At 36.0% G+C, this 15,408-nt stretch overlaps 1 protein-coding gene across 1 annotated transcript; it reads right to left on the bottom strand.

The window, feature by feature from the left end:
* Nucleotides 1–1,041: 1,041 nt before the first annotated feature.
* On the bottom strand, nt 1,042–1,596 carry LOC113343324 (putative invertase inhibitor). Its single transcript, XM_026587552.1, has one exon. The coding sequence runs from the start codon at nt 1,594–1,596 to the stop codon at nt 1,042–1,044; it is 555 nt and encodes a 184-aa protein (XP_026443337.1).
* Between the last annotated feature and the right edge of the window lie 13,812 nt (nt 1,597–15,408).

A 15,408-nucleotide genomic window follows, 5' to 3' on the forward strand; every position in this document is an offset into this window, starting at 1 on the left:
TATGTAACATTTGATAGCCATGTTTATATTCATTAGATAGGTGTTTTAAAATGCTTTCCGATGATACAAAATTTATGAAAATCCGTTGTATAGTTTGAGAGATAAATCATTTTTAAATTTACTAGTAAATTTTAACTAGGTCATCTAATTAGAGACGGAGGTAGTATATTTTACTATTGAGGTACAACAATTTCTAGAATGGTTATTTTACTAGGATGGTTGGGATGACGATGAACAAAGACTCACTAATAGTAGTAGTAGTTATAATTTCAGATAGTGGTGAAGCTTCATCTTTCTAGGCAGCATGGAATATGGATTGATTGTTCCTCCTACACTGAATATCCACTGTAATTGGAATATCTGGACAGAAAAAAACAATAAATTTTAAGGAGGAAGGAAGAGAAATTACAGTTAGCTTGTCATTGCAGTAAAGTATACCATTTACAATTGGTCCAGTCTTATATGGCTAAGACTTTTGATAACATTCCTTTGAGCACTCTGATATGTAACTGGAATGATGTATTGACATGACCTACTTGTAGCCATGTTTTTCTTTGTACCTTGTTGCACTCATGCTTTATGACTGTCTCATTTTCAATATAATTTGCGTTTTAGTCTAAAAAAAATTCCAGCATAATCACCTTTGATAACTATGCTCCAAACTGGATGAGAAGTGTCGTAGGAGTACATTTTAGTTTATAGATTGAACTTTGACAAGATCTATCTGCAGTTTACTGTAGCGATTTTGGAGTTTATGGTCTATAGAGTCTGGTGCCGACGGGTTCACTGGTACCATAAAAATTAGGTTTCCAGCAGAAGGCATTCATACTCTCAATAAATGGAAGTAGTTTGCTAGTAGACAAAAGGCTGAAAATATAATGCTTATAGAGTGAAAGAAAGAAAACGCAACTTTTTTTACGAGGGTTCGTGAGACCCTAAATAAAAATAAAAGCTAAAGTATTTAAAAAAACATTATTCTACCGATTATTAATAATGATAAGAGAAATATCAACTAGCCTGCTGATTCTACCAAATCAACAACTAGCCTTGTGATTCTACCAAATCAATAATGACGAGAGAAATATCAACTAGCTTTCTAAAATCATCAACTTGTTTCCTCAATGGAAATGTTAAATTTCGTTCATTAAACGTATCTTCACAAGCAACCGAATAGTCATTCGCACCAGTAATTTCGGCACGAGCATCGTAATAAACTTTATCTTTGAAATCTGTAATGGCATCTTCAACGGAACGAGTGGCATCCGCATAAACTTCCAAACAAGTATCTAAAGCTTGCTTAACGAACCGTTCTTTTTTTCCCTCTTCAAGAAGTTTACCAATATAGGGTAAAAGATTGGTTGCATTGTTTGCAATTAACTCCATTGATATTACACCAAGTCCCAAGAGATCTGAAGTCTTACTTTTAGGGTTTGATTCAAGAGCTGACACGCAGAAATCATAACTTAACATGCTATCCGGTGTTGTTGATGCATTCTTGCATAGATCAGCGACTACATCACCATTTGCAACAACGACTCTGTGAAGGTTGAGAACAAGCAGAAGGATTAAGAAAATTAATGAAGATGATTTATTCATGACATAACCTGATCAGTGATTTGGACGGGGGGAATTGCTTAAGCGGCCATGGCTGTGGGAATGGCTTAAGCGTCCCCCACCCAACGGCAGTGGGAATGACTCAGACGGCCTCCATTCATGGAGGTGGGAGTGGTTCCAGTGGCCTCCTTCCACGGGGATGGGAATTGCTCAAGCAGCCTCCACCCTATGTGATTTTGGCGGTGGAAATGGCTTAAGCGGACTCCATCTGAATCTAGTAATTTATGATAACTCCATATGATTGTCGCACTCTATTTCCTCAAGTACATTTAACACTTGCATTCTTTTTCCCGTCTCACACTTTTCGCACTTAAATACTGGACTGAAACTTATGAGGTAAAATTCATATGAACTCATCATCTAGTGGTTACTTGCTGTCCAAATTTTAATATTCATTTCATGCTGAAACTATTATTATCAGGGATTCCATTAAAGAGAACCATATCCATTCTTGCGAGTTGCAATGTATGTAAGTTGCTGAAGACTGCAACTTTCTTTAATGTTTTCATATCATCATACTGTTAGAATGAGTTAAGCATCCGTACGTTGTACAGACTACTTTATTACTGTTAATCATAGCCACAGAATCTAGGTTTATTACAGTTGTTATCTGTAACTATACTAATTACAATCTGTTATTCACCTCCTGTAATATTTGTTCTCTGTTGAGTCCGTGAGTCTATATAAGACTCAGTCCTGTACTCTTGTCAGGTTAACATTCATTGAATAAAATACTTCACAGTTTTCACATGGTATCAGATACCAAAAGGAAATTTCAACTTCCTTCTGATCCTGTAACTTTACCTAATCTTCAACTTCTCACCATTAAACCTCCAACTTAAACCTAAAAATGGTGAGAACTACTCAAATAACGCTTGCATCTTCTTCCGATGTCACCAACAACAACAATCTCAACACAAATATGTCTACTGCAACTTTGTTTCCACCCTTATTCTCTTCTAACCACATCCAACAACATCAATTTCTACCTTCTTCGTCACAACAACCACCAACACCGTCTTCTACACATCGACCTTCACCGTCCCACTCTTCTCAACCACCACCATCAACACATCAATCTTTACCTTCTTCATCACAACAATCACCAACACCGCCTTCTACACACCGAACTTCACCACTTTTCACTTCTCAACCAATACAATCACCATTATTTACTGCTACTACACAATCACCATTACAACATACTCCTATTCACTCCTCTTATATGCCACAACAATTACATCAAACTACAAATTTTACCTTCCCACAACAACAAAACATTCAACATCAACCACCACAACAAACAAATTTCTATAATCCGTTTGTTTTTCATAGTCGATTTACAATTTCGTTTCAACACTTCTCCAATTTTATGTCTGGAAAGTTAGATGGATCAAATTACTTAGTTTGGAAAGATCAGATTCTTCTATTCTTATCTATACAAATCTTTATGGTTTTGTTGATGGATCTGTTCATCCTGAGATGCCTACAGTGGTGATTAACAACATTCATTTACCTAATCCAAACTATCTAGAATGGTTGCAGATCGACAAATTTGTTGGATCTTGTATTAATGCAAGTTTTGATAGATCTTTCTCGTCTGAGCTTCTTGGTAAACACATAACACGGGAAAAGTGATTGCATCTGGCTAAGCTGTTTTGTGATCAATTTCTTGCTAGGAAGTCAATGTTGCAATATCAACTTCATACTATCAACAAAGGCTTTTCAACAATCTATGAATTTCTTCATCATATTAAAACAATTGCTGACTCACTTGCAGAAATTGGCAAACCAGTTCAAGATTCTGATCTGGTAATGTATACTCTTAATGGTCATGGTAAAGAATTTATTCACTTTGTGGTTAGTATGCAAAATAGGGAACCTCCATTGTCTTTTTCTGAGCTTCGATATCGACTTTTAATTCATGAACAATTCTTGAAGGAACAAGATTCAGATTCATATTCCTCTCTGATCACAAATCCCACAAATTCTGCATTCTTTGCTAGAAGACAATCTTCATCACAAAATTCTATTTCATCCTACAGAAAACCTATGCCTTCCTTTACACCTAAGCCAACACCATCATCTTTATTAGATCATAGCTCGGTCGACCTCGCATGCGTTGTTATATCAAGCATGTTTTTCAATGTTAGTGATCACAACTATGAGTCCTGATTTATAGTCTGAATATCTAAGTCTCGGACTAGGATAGAAAAGTGTAGTTGAGATCAAGGACTTCATGGAGATTCATTATACAACGACGAAGATCTACTCAAGGAACCTTGGAACTTCATCAACAAAAAGGTATGTGGAGACTTGAACTTATCTATCACTCAAAAGTTTATCTCTTCTATCTCTTACTTCTTATGAGACAAAAGTCGTATGTTATATAGACTGGATCATACACATTTGATATTTCGAGCCGAGTATATCTCGCCTATCTATATCTCGAAATCATGTGTTGCTAAAGTGTTTCGCTTTGATAGGGTTTATCTTCACCTAATGACGAAAGTCATAATGTTTCAATCACTTTGAAAATTGCTTTGACGAGAAATAGTGTAACAACTATACAACGTCCTCTAAGAATGTTTCAATGGTTGGAATGAGAGTTTCGGTCAATATAACCAATGATGGATATAAGCATTGTGTGGTAACACATATGTGCATAAGTCTTATTCCTTAATCCGAAGTTTGCGAACTTTGTTGATTGAGAGAGACCGGACGAATTGGCTTTGCCAAGTCCGCGAACTCAGTCCGCGAACTGACGGAAGTTCTCTTACCGAGAATTTCTGTTGGGATTTCCAAAAACCTCGTTTGCGTGTTTAGTACGCGAACTCAGTCCGCGAACCTAGTCCGCAAACTGGCGGAAGTCTCCTTGCCGAGATTTTCTACTGAGTTTGTCGGTTTCCTTAAGTCCGCGAACTTGTTTACGTACTTGAGTGGGTTATGATCTAAAGATATGCTCTGAACATGAAACTTAAATTACTAAGGAATGCAGTATGCAAACCGTGGCTATAAATTTCATGAGCCGATTCAAACCGAATCGAATCATCTTTTTTTCAATTGTGTCTTGTGTAGTTACATAAGATCTCATAGCAATTGAAAAACTCTCTAACTAGTTCATTTGAGTCAATTGAACTAGTTATGGTGAAGAAGAACAAGGTTAATATGAAATGCTCATATGGTTAACCTTTTGGGTTACTATGTTGAACAAACATACACGTACACGTTTGGGCACGGTTTTCACAAACCCAGTAAACGTATATCTCAAGTGTGTGTGACACGCTAAGTTTTCGATCTAACGGTTGAGAAATATTAGCTTGAATCTAAATCAGGTTTCATCTGACGGTGAATATTGATTGCTTTGTACCTAAGGCAAAACCCTGATTTGAAAACTATATAAAGGAGACATCTAGCATTGGGCAAAACTAATCCCCACACGTATGTGTGATACTAGTGCGCTCTCTAGAGTCGATTCTCCTCTAACCTTTGGTTTTCTTCTCTAAAACCAGGTTAACGACTTAAAGACTTCATTGGGATTGCGAAGCCAGACCGATACTACTTTTATCGTACGTAGTTGTGTGATCCGATCTTGCATCTTCTATCGTACGAGTACAATCTTATTGATTTGCTTGAGATCGTGAGAGTTCTCCGATAGGCAAGATAAAGAAGTCACAAACATCTTCGTCTCACTGTTTGTGATTCCTCGACGTCCTCTTGTTTATACAAGTAAGACTGTTGAGAGGTGATTGATTAATCTAGGCTGTTCTTCAGGAATATAAGGCCGGATTATTAATTGGTTCTTGTTCACCTTGATTTCATATCATAAGACGAAACAAAAACCTAGGGTTCTTCTGTGGGAGACAGATTTATCCTTTGATAGAATTTTTTGTGTGGGGTAGATTTGTTTATTATCAAGTCTGTGATTTTGGGTTGCAGCAACTCTTGGTTGTGGGTGAGATCATCTAAGGGAATCAAGTGCGCTGTGTGCTGCTGGGTTCAGAGGCGTAGGGAGTACAACTATACCTTAAATTAGTGGGAGACTGATTGGGGTTCAACTATAGTCCAGGCCGAAGTTAGCTTGGAGTAGGCTAGTGTCTGTAGCGTCTTAATACAGTGTATATTCAATTTGGACTAGGTCCCAGGTTTTTTTTGCATTTGCGGTTTCCTCTTTAACAAAATTCCGGTGTCTGTGTTATTTCTATTTCCGCATTATATTTGTTATATAATTGAAATAATACAGGTTGTGCGTTCGTGATCATCAATTGGAAATCCGACATTTGGTTGTTGATTGATATTGATTGATCCTTGGATATTGGTCTTTGGTACCTTCCAAGTATTCCTTGTGTTTGATTAGGACTCGATGATTTCTATTAGCTTGAGTAATATCAAAAACAAGAGAGATATATTAACTCCTTGAGGTACTGTTATCTAGATTGAGTCTGACTGTCTAGTTGATTCTCTAGCAAAGTATTTCGGAGTTAGTCCATACAGATAAGCGAAATATTAGGTGGTGTTGTTAGTCCCCCACTTTTTCAATTGGTATCAGAGCAGGCAAACACGTTTAAGACCTTACAAGTCTGTGTTTGTAGCGATCTGACTCTATGGACAAGAGCATTATCTATGATTGTGCAACATCAGTTCAGGGATGTTCAGATAAGTTTCAATTATCTGAAACCACTAAAGATAACTCCTTATAATCTTCTTCAGCCGAATCTACATTCAACTGGAAAAGGTCTCTTGATGAGCAGTTGGATGATCTTTCGGACGATAGTGATTCTGAAGAAGGACAGAATATTGACGAGGACGTTTTTCAATATATCAAGATGTTTAATCAAGCTTTAAAAGAAACAAAGTCAACTGCCTGCTTGAGGAAATTCTTGGGTCCTCTCTGTCAAGAAAACAGAAAGTTGAGAAAACTCTTTAAAGGTTATGATGGTGGATAAAAACTCTTACAATCTACTGTTAAATATCGTGAAGAAGAGGTTCGCTCAAAAAATTCTTAATGTGATAATCTTCTTCGTAATCTCTTTGTGTTGAAAGAGAGACTTGCCGAAACTGAAGCAAGATGTGAATCACAACATAAATGTTTCAATGATAAAGAGTGCAGTCTTCTTACCAAAGAAAAATCCTTGGAAGCTAAACTTAATGCTACTCTTAGTAAGGTAAAATCACTGGAAGAGAATCTAAATAAATTCTGTTCTAGATCTACAGAGTTGTCCTCTATGCTGGGAGCATGTAAAGAACATCATGACAAATGTGGTTTGGGATATAAAAGAATAGATGTTCCAAATATTTGTAAGATTACATTTGTTAAATCTGTTAATAATTATCCATGTGAAAGACTTGTGTCAGCTTGCAAAAACAAGGATTTTACTTCTTCTAAATCTTCTCAGAAGAAAACAGTAAAAAATAAGCCCTTTAACTGCTATTTCTGCGGAAACAAAGGACACTCTAAGCAAAGGTGTCGTCTTCGAAAAATCAATGAAAAACTTCATAACATTCTTACATGGATGTCTAAATAAGTTGTTAAACCTGTATCACAGATTGGTAGAATTAAGGATTATCGCTATCAAGAGATAAAGTGTGATAAGGTTGCTTCTAACCATGTCTTTTCGAAGGATACCTACAATGGGAGAAGAAAGAATGGAAAAAGTGTGACGGATCTTGTAAATCAGTCTGAAAAGAGAAAAAGGAACAAGAGGAAGAAAAACGAGTCAAGTTCTAATATTCTCAAAAAGGACTATGGATCCAATACTTCAAATACAGATTTTCTACACGTCAACAATAGGGTGTCTGATCTGAAGATCTGTATAAACAAACTAAGACGTAATATCAAGAAAACATGGAATGTTGTTAACACAGGTACTTCTAAATCTTCTCTTGATAATGCTTCTTCAACTATACCAGGTAGCTTGATAAATTCCGACGAAAAGGAAAAAGAAGAAGTGAATAATGATGAACAAGATGTTCATCTTATTACACCCTGACATGTTCATGTTGCATCTCTTTTTAATTATAATTAGTGAAAAAGGGATGCTCATGATTCTCAGGATTTTCATCTTGAGAAATCTTTCAGGATTGTACTGCATTCGATGTTACATTATTCCGTTTGCTCCTCAACATCTATTTATTTTTACTTTTTGGGCTTCTTTGGTCTATCTTAGGCCTGATTCTCCAGTACACGCACCAACCCTCACGAAGGTCATGTTCCCTAGGGTTTGATAGAATTCCTTATATATATAATGTGTTCCAGAAGTGCAAAAAGATTTTCTAAAGTCTTTTTGGTGCACAATGGAGGGAAGAAACAAGGTTGAGGATGTTGAGCTTTGTCCTATTGATATATCGTTCTTTCATGCTCTTGATCATGAAAACGAAGACAAACTACCAGTTCATATTTCTTCACACCAGGTAGGAAATCTTCTTGGCGACTTTAAGGGCGTACGAGAACAACTCGGTATTGCAACGAGGAACCTTGACTACCTCAAAGGCGAACTAAGGAAGGCAACTGAGGAACTCATTCATGTCCAATCCCTGGTTGCAGACATGATTTAGTTTTTCGTCTGATCTTGGTTTTAGTTTGTTACCTAGTATGTCTTATTTTTGGATTAGTTGGAAGAATAACTAGTGTTTTGAATAGCGAAGATTGTGACTACACATAGCTATTTTTGTTTTCATCTTATTGTGTTATTTTTTAGGTTTATCGGTTTTTAAATTCTAAAAAATATTTGGAGGATGATGTTATTGCAGTATTGATCTTTATGATTTTGTGATATTGCAATTGATTATGGGAAATGTATTTTTTGCGTCCGTGAACTTGAAGATCCCATATGTTGTCAAAAGTAAAGTCGTTCATGAATTGGTATCCGTATTGATGAAAGGACGAATGGACTTTTGACAAATACAAAAGTTATGCCTATGCTGTCATGTATTTGACGGAAAATAGGGTAAAATCTTTTGTGTGCCAAGGATAAAGTCTATTATGTCGTTATGCAAATAGTAATGAAAAAATAAAATAGATCCTTGTATGAATTCCACGGTATTGATCTTCATTGATCCACTCGGTTTGTATTACAGTGAGGCTCCGTAATGTGTCTTATGTCGAGCACTATACAACTAAGTTGATTATTTAGTGATTAACTTTGTTGGTTGTTCTGTAAGGTACTTTATGTCGAGCACCTTTAAACTAAATTAATCATCTTGATTGGTTATTTAGTTATTTGCTCCGAAAGTTTTCTTTGTCGAGCAAAATAATTGACAATTAAATTGATTACTTCTGTGATTAGTTTGGTTGTGTTTTTCAATTAGATTAAGTATAGGTTCTCTTGTAATTAGTCCAGTTGAGTTTTCATATATTCCACAAGTCCTTGTGTTGAGTATATGAACGGCTATTCTAATCATGTTCTATTGGTTAATGTAGTCGTATATTCCGTAAGGTTTGTCTTATGTTGAGTATGTGAACGATTAAGTTAGTCATCTCCGTATGATTACCTTAGTCGTAGATCCATAAGTTTACTTATTTTGAGCACAATCAATTAAATTAATCACTTTTGTGGTTTGATTTAGTTGTGTATTCCAATTAAATTAATCATGGGTTTACTTGTGATTAATTTGATTGAGTTTTGGATATAGAAAATCATTCCTATGGTTTTTGGTGTCCAATTAAAAATCCTTCTTTTCTTTCGAAATTAAGGTCGCTCTTGTTATTCTTTCGGGAATGACATCTAATGGGGGAGAGTTCTTTTGAACTTGTTCTTAATGGTAATATATTGCGGGGTGTGCGGCTGTGGAATTTCGTAGGGGTTATCTTGTATCTTAAAACTCCTTGATGAATGCATTTAGCTTCGGCTTTATGATTGCATCTAAATTAAGTTGGTATGTATTTTTTTTCTTTTAGTCTATGAAACGTCTCTTCTCGGAAATTGTATTAGGATCCCGTTCTTGTACCTTTGCCAATTTTATTGACAAAAAGGGGGAGAATTAATGTGTAGTTCTACTACATATACATATGGTTTTCGGATCATTGTGTAAAGGGGAGTGGTTTCCATGTGAGATGGAGTATTGACTAAGGGGGAGTGATACATATCACTGTAGTATTATTGTTAAAGTCGTGATGCAATTGGACTATGATGTTACGTAATACTACAATGTCATGGTATAATGATGATCGAGAATCTCGATTTCTCTCATTGTTATAACTACGGATCTTCAACAACAGTGATGCTAAACTTACAACCTTTGGGATCATTGGAGTACTTGGAAGGACAAAGATTTCAGGGAACGTTGAAGATTAGACTATGGAATATGAGCCACTAAAGTTTATCTTTTTTGTATTCCATATGAATTAATAGTTTTTTCACTAAAATTGACAAAGGGGGAGATTGTTAGAGCATAGATCGGTCGACCTCGTATGCGTTCCTATATCAAGAATGTTTGTCAATGTTAGTGATCAAAACTATGAGTCTTGATTTCTAGTCTACATAGCTAAGTCTCGGACTAGGATAAAAAAGTGTAGTTGATCTCAAGGACTTCATGGAGATTCATCATATAACTACGAAGATCTACTCAAGGAACCATGGAACTTCATCAACAAAAAGGTATGTGGAGACTGGAACTTATCTATCACTCAAAATTTTATCTCTTATATCTCCTACTTCTTATGAGACAAAAGTCATATGCTATATAGACTGGATCATACATATTTGATATTTCGATCCGTGTATATCTCGCCTATCTATATCTCGAAATCATGTGCTGGTAAGGCGTTTCGCTTTGATCGGTTTTATCTTCACCTAATGACGAAAGTCATAATGTTTCAATCACTTTGAAAATAGCTTTGACGAGAAATAGTGTAACAACTATATAACGTCCTCTAAGAATGTTTCAATAGTTGGAATGAGAGTTTATGTCGATATAACCAATGATGGATATAAGCATTGTGTGGTAACACATATGTGCATAAGTCCTATTCCTTTATCTGAAGTTTGGGAACTTTATTGATTGAGAGAAATCGGAGGAATTGGCTTTGCCAAGTCCGCGAACTGACGGAAGTTCTCTTACCGAGAATTTCTGCTGGGATTTCCAAAAAACTCGTTTGCGTGGTTAGTCCGCGGACTTGCGGAAGTCTCCTTGCCGAGATTTTCTGCTGTGTTTGGAAAACTCTGTCGGTTTCCTTAAGTCCGGGAATTTGTTTGCGTACTTGAGTGGGTTATGATCTAAAGATGTGCTCTGAACATGAAACTTAGATTACTAAGGAATGCAGTATGCAAACCGTGGCTATAAAGTTCATGAGATGATTCAAATCTAATCGAATCATCTTTGTTTCAATTGTGTCTTGTGTAGTTACATAAGACCTCATGGCAATTGCATAACTCTCTAACTAGTTCATTTGAGTCAATTGAATTAGTTATGGTAAAGAAGAACAAGTTTAATATGAAATATTCATATGGTTAACCTTTTGGGTTACTATGTTGAACCAACATACACGTACACGTTTGGGCACGCTTTACACAAACCCAGTAAACGTATATCTCAAGTGTGTGTGACAAGCTAAGTTTTCGATCTTACGGTTGAGAAATATTAGATTGAATCCAAATCAGGTTTTCATCTAACATTGAATATTGAGTGTTTTGTACCTAAGGCAAAACCCTGATTTGAAGACTATATAAAGGAGACATCTAGCATTGGGAAAAACTAATCCCCACACGTCTATGTGATACTAGTGCGCTCGCTAGAGTCGATTCTCCTCTAACCTTTGGTTTTCTTCTCTAAAACCAGGTTAAGACTTAAATACTTCAGTGGGATTGTGAAGCTTGACCGATACTACTTTTGTCATAGTTGTGTGATATGATCTTGCATCTTGTATCGTACGAGTACAATATTATTGATTGGATTGATATCATGAGAATTCTCAGATAGGCAAGATAAAGAAGTCACACACATCTCCGTCTCACTGTTTGTGATTCCTCGACGTCATCTTGTTTATACAATTAAGACTGTTGAGAGGTGATTGATTAATCTAGGCTGTTCTTCGGGAATATAAGACCGAATTATCAATTGGTTCCTGTTCACCTAGATTTCATATCATAAGACGAAACAAAAATCTAGGGTTCTTCTGTGGGAAACAGATTTATCCTTTGATAGACTTTTCTGTGTGAGACAAATTTGTTTATTATCAAGTCTGCGATTTTGGGTTACAACAACTCTTGGTTTTGGGTGAGATCAGCTAAGGGAATCAAGTGTGCAGTGTCCTGCTGGGATCAGAGGCGTAAGGAGTACAACTGTACCTTGAATTAGTGGGAGACTGATTGGGGTTCAACTATAGTCCAGTCCGAAGTTAGCTTGGAGTAGGCTAGTGTCTGTAGCGGCTTAATACAGTGTGTATTCAATCTAGACTAGTCCCGGGATTTTTCTGCATTTGTGGTTTCCTCGTTAACAAAATTCTGGTGTTTGTGTTATTTTTATTTCTGCATTATATTTGTTATATAATGTAAATAATACAGGTTGTGCGTTTGTGATCATCAATTGTTAATCCGACCTTTGGTTGTTGATTGATATTGATTGATCCTTGGACATTGGTCTTTGGTACCGTCCAAGTATTCCGTGTGTTTGATTAGGAATCAATGATTTCTATTAGCTTGAGTAATATCAAAAACAAGAGAGAGATATTAACTCCTTGAGATACTTTTATCTAGATTGAGTCTGAATGTCTAGTTGATTCTCTAGCAAAGTATTTCGGAGTTATTCCATACATATTGCTAAGCGAAATATTGGGTGGTGTTGTTAGACCCTCGCTTTTTCAATCATCATCTGCTTTAACTAATCATTCTTCACCAGGATTTCGGAAAACTAAATTTAATCATGCACAAAAGAAAATCATTGATTATGGAGAAATACCTTGTCAAATATGCATAAGGATGGTCATCAGGCAAATTGTTGTAGATTTCGATATTCTGCTTCTAGAAACAGTGTTGCACCACCACAAAGAGATTTTCTTGGTCTGGATATTAATGCAGGAAGTACTGCTGCTTCACCTTGGGATTCACAAGAATTTGATCATAATGTTCAGCTTCCCTCTGACGATGCTTATGAATGTGGAGGCCATTGGAGTCATAGCAACTCAGGACCAATTTGGATTCCTGACTCATGAGCATCTAGTCATATGACCAATGATGCATCAATTCTACAGACCCCTACTCCTCACTCTGGACAAGAAAAAGTCATGGTTGGTGATGGTAAGTTAATTCCAATATCCTTAACAGGTCCTTCTACATTATATGCTTCATCAAATCACTTTAATCTACACAAGGTTATTTATGTGCCTCATTTACAATACAATTTAATGTTTGTGGCTCAGTTTACTAAGGATAATAATTGTGTGTTTTTGTTCTATCCTTGGGGGTATGAAATAAAGTCATTGAGGAGCAATCTTATTCTTGCTAGAGGAAAGATGAAGGATGGACTATATCCAATACTATCTGGTCAATCTAAGCCACACAATGCTACTTCAAAAGTTTCTACTACTTCATTTTATAGTCCTTCTTTCACTGTTTTGGTAATATTTTCATCTTTATGGCACTGAAGGCTTGGCCATCCTGCATAGAAGATTATTCAGAAACTTGATAATGATACTCCTATCAAGCTATGAGCAAAATGTTCTTCTACAGTCTCTGAGTCATGTCAGCTAGCTAAGAATAAATGTCTACCTTTTCATTCTACTGGTATTACTTCTAGTTTACCTTTTATTTTAGTTCACTGTGATATTTGGGGCCCTGCCCCTGTGCAATCTCATTTGGGATACAAGTACTATATTCTCTTTGTTGATGATTGTACAAAATTTTCATGGATTTATCCTATGAAACTTAAATCAGATAGTGTTCATTGCTTTAAGATGTTCTAGTCTCTTGTTGAGAATCTTTTTGATGTCAAGATAAAACATTTTCAGTGTGATGGTGCTCTTGGGTTTATTCAAGTGGTATTTCTTTGAGAATCTCATGTCCTCATCTACATCAACAAAATGGTTCGGCAGAAAGAAAACATAGACATGTCACAGAAATGGGAAATACTTTATCCTTTCATACTTCTCTTCCTAAGAAGTTTTGGTTTGACTCATTTTTAGCAGCTGTTTTTCTTATCAATAGACTTCCAAGTAAACTTCTTGCTTACAAGTCTCCATATGAAGTTTTATATAAGTATAAACCTGAATATTCACTTCTTAAGGTATTTGGGTGTTTGTGTTATCCAAACCTTGTAGCTTATAAGAAAGACAAGCTTAGTCCCAAATCAACTTCTTGTGTTTTTTTAGGATACAATATTCATCACAAGGGTTACAAATGTATGGATCTGCACACACACAAGATATATTTCACTACTCATGTAGTGTTTGATGAAGATAAGTTTCCTTTTGCTAATACTGCTGAGATGCTTACTTCTTCTCCATCAATGGTACCAACTACTACTTCAGCTTCACTAATACTTCAAGAATCTACATCATCTACTGAAGTCTCTACTTCACTATTGTTGGTTTCTTCTACTGAAGTTTCATCTCCTATAGTATAACCTACTTCTGGTATTCATACAAAGTCCAAATCAGGTATTCATGTTCCTAAACCTCTCTCTAAGGATTTTGTAGAAAATATTACACTGAAACATCATGTCCCTGTTGCACTTGCTACTTTACTAAAACCACCTTCTGAACCCAAATTTTTTAAATAAGCAAGTAAGTTACCGGTTTGGGTTAATTCCATGAAGAATGAATATACTGCTCTCCATGAGAATGACACTTTTTGTTCCATATCATCCCTCTATGAATATACTTGGTTGTAAATGGGTTTATAAGAAAAAAATAGATGTTGATGGTACCATAGATATACACAAAGCTAGATTAGTTGCTAAGGGCTATCACCAAGCAGATGGTATTGACTTTGATGAGACTTTTAGCCATGTAGCTAAAGCAACTACCATTAGATGTGTTTTGAGTTTAGCGATCTCAAACAAGTGGAGCATAAGACAATTGGATGTAAGCAATACTTTTTTACATGGGAATTTTAAGGAAAAAGGTTTATATGGAGCAACCTCCTGGGTTTGTTGATCCAGATCATCCTACTCATGTATGTGAACTTCAGAATTCTTGTATGGACTTAAACAGGCTCCTAGGGCCTGGTATGACAGATTCAGTGGGTATCTTATTAAAAGTGGTTTCAAGAATTCTAGATGTGATAGTTCCAAGTTCATTTATCACAAGAACTCTGAGAGGATGATTCTCCTAGTCTATGTTGATGATATTATTCTTGTTGGGACTTCATATTCTCTACTTACTTCCTTTATTACATCCTTGAAGTCAGAATTTGCAATGAAAGATCTTGGTCCTCTACACTATTTTTTGGGTATTGAAGTTACTTTTGATTCTTCATCTCACAAAATGCTTCTTACTCAAAATAAGTATTCTATGGATTTACTTAGAAAAAATGATATGCTTGGTTGTAAACCATGCAAAACTCCAGTTGTTTCCGGCCAAGGGTGTCTGCTTTTGATGGCACTCTTTTGTCAGATGCTGCTTCTTATAGAAGCTTAGTGGGTGGTCTTCAATATTTAACTCTCATCAGGCCTGACATTAGTTTTGCAGTTAACTATGTGAGGCAATTCATGCACATGCCTAGTGATATTCATCTACAGCTTTCCAAACGAATTCTAAGATATATTAAAGGTTCTTTGTGTCAAGGCATTACTTTACAAGATGGTGATTATTCAACTCTAACTGCTTACTGTGATAGTGACTGGGATGGATGCCTTGAT

Source organism: Papaver somniferum, unplaced genomic scaffold, assembly GCF_003573695.1.
Source record: "Papaver somniferum cultivar HN1 unplaced genomic scaffold, ASM357369v1 unplaced-scaffold_57, whole genome shotgun sequence".
In the NCBI taxonomy this organism is placed as follows: Eukaryota; Viridiplantae; Streptophyta; class Magnoliopsida; order Ranunculales; family Papaveraceae; genus Papaver; species Papaver somniferum.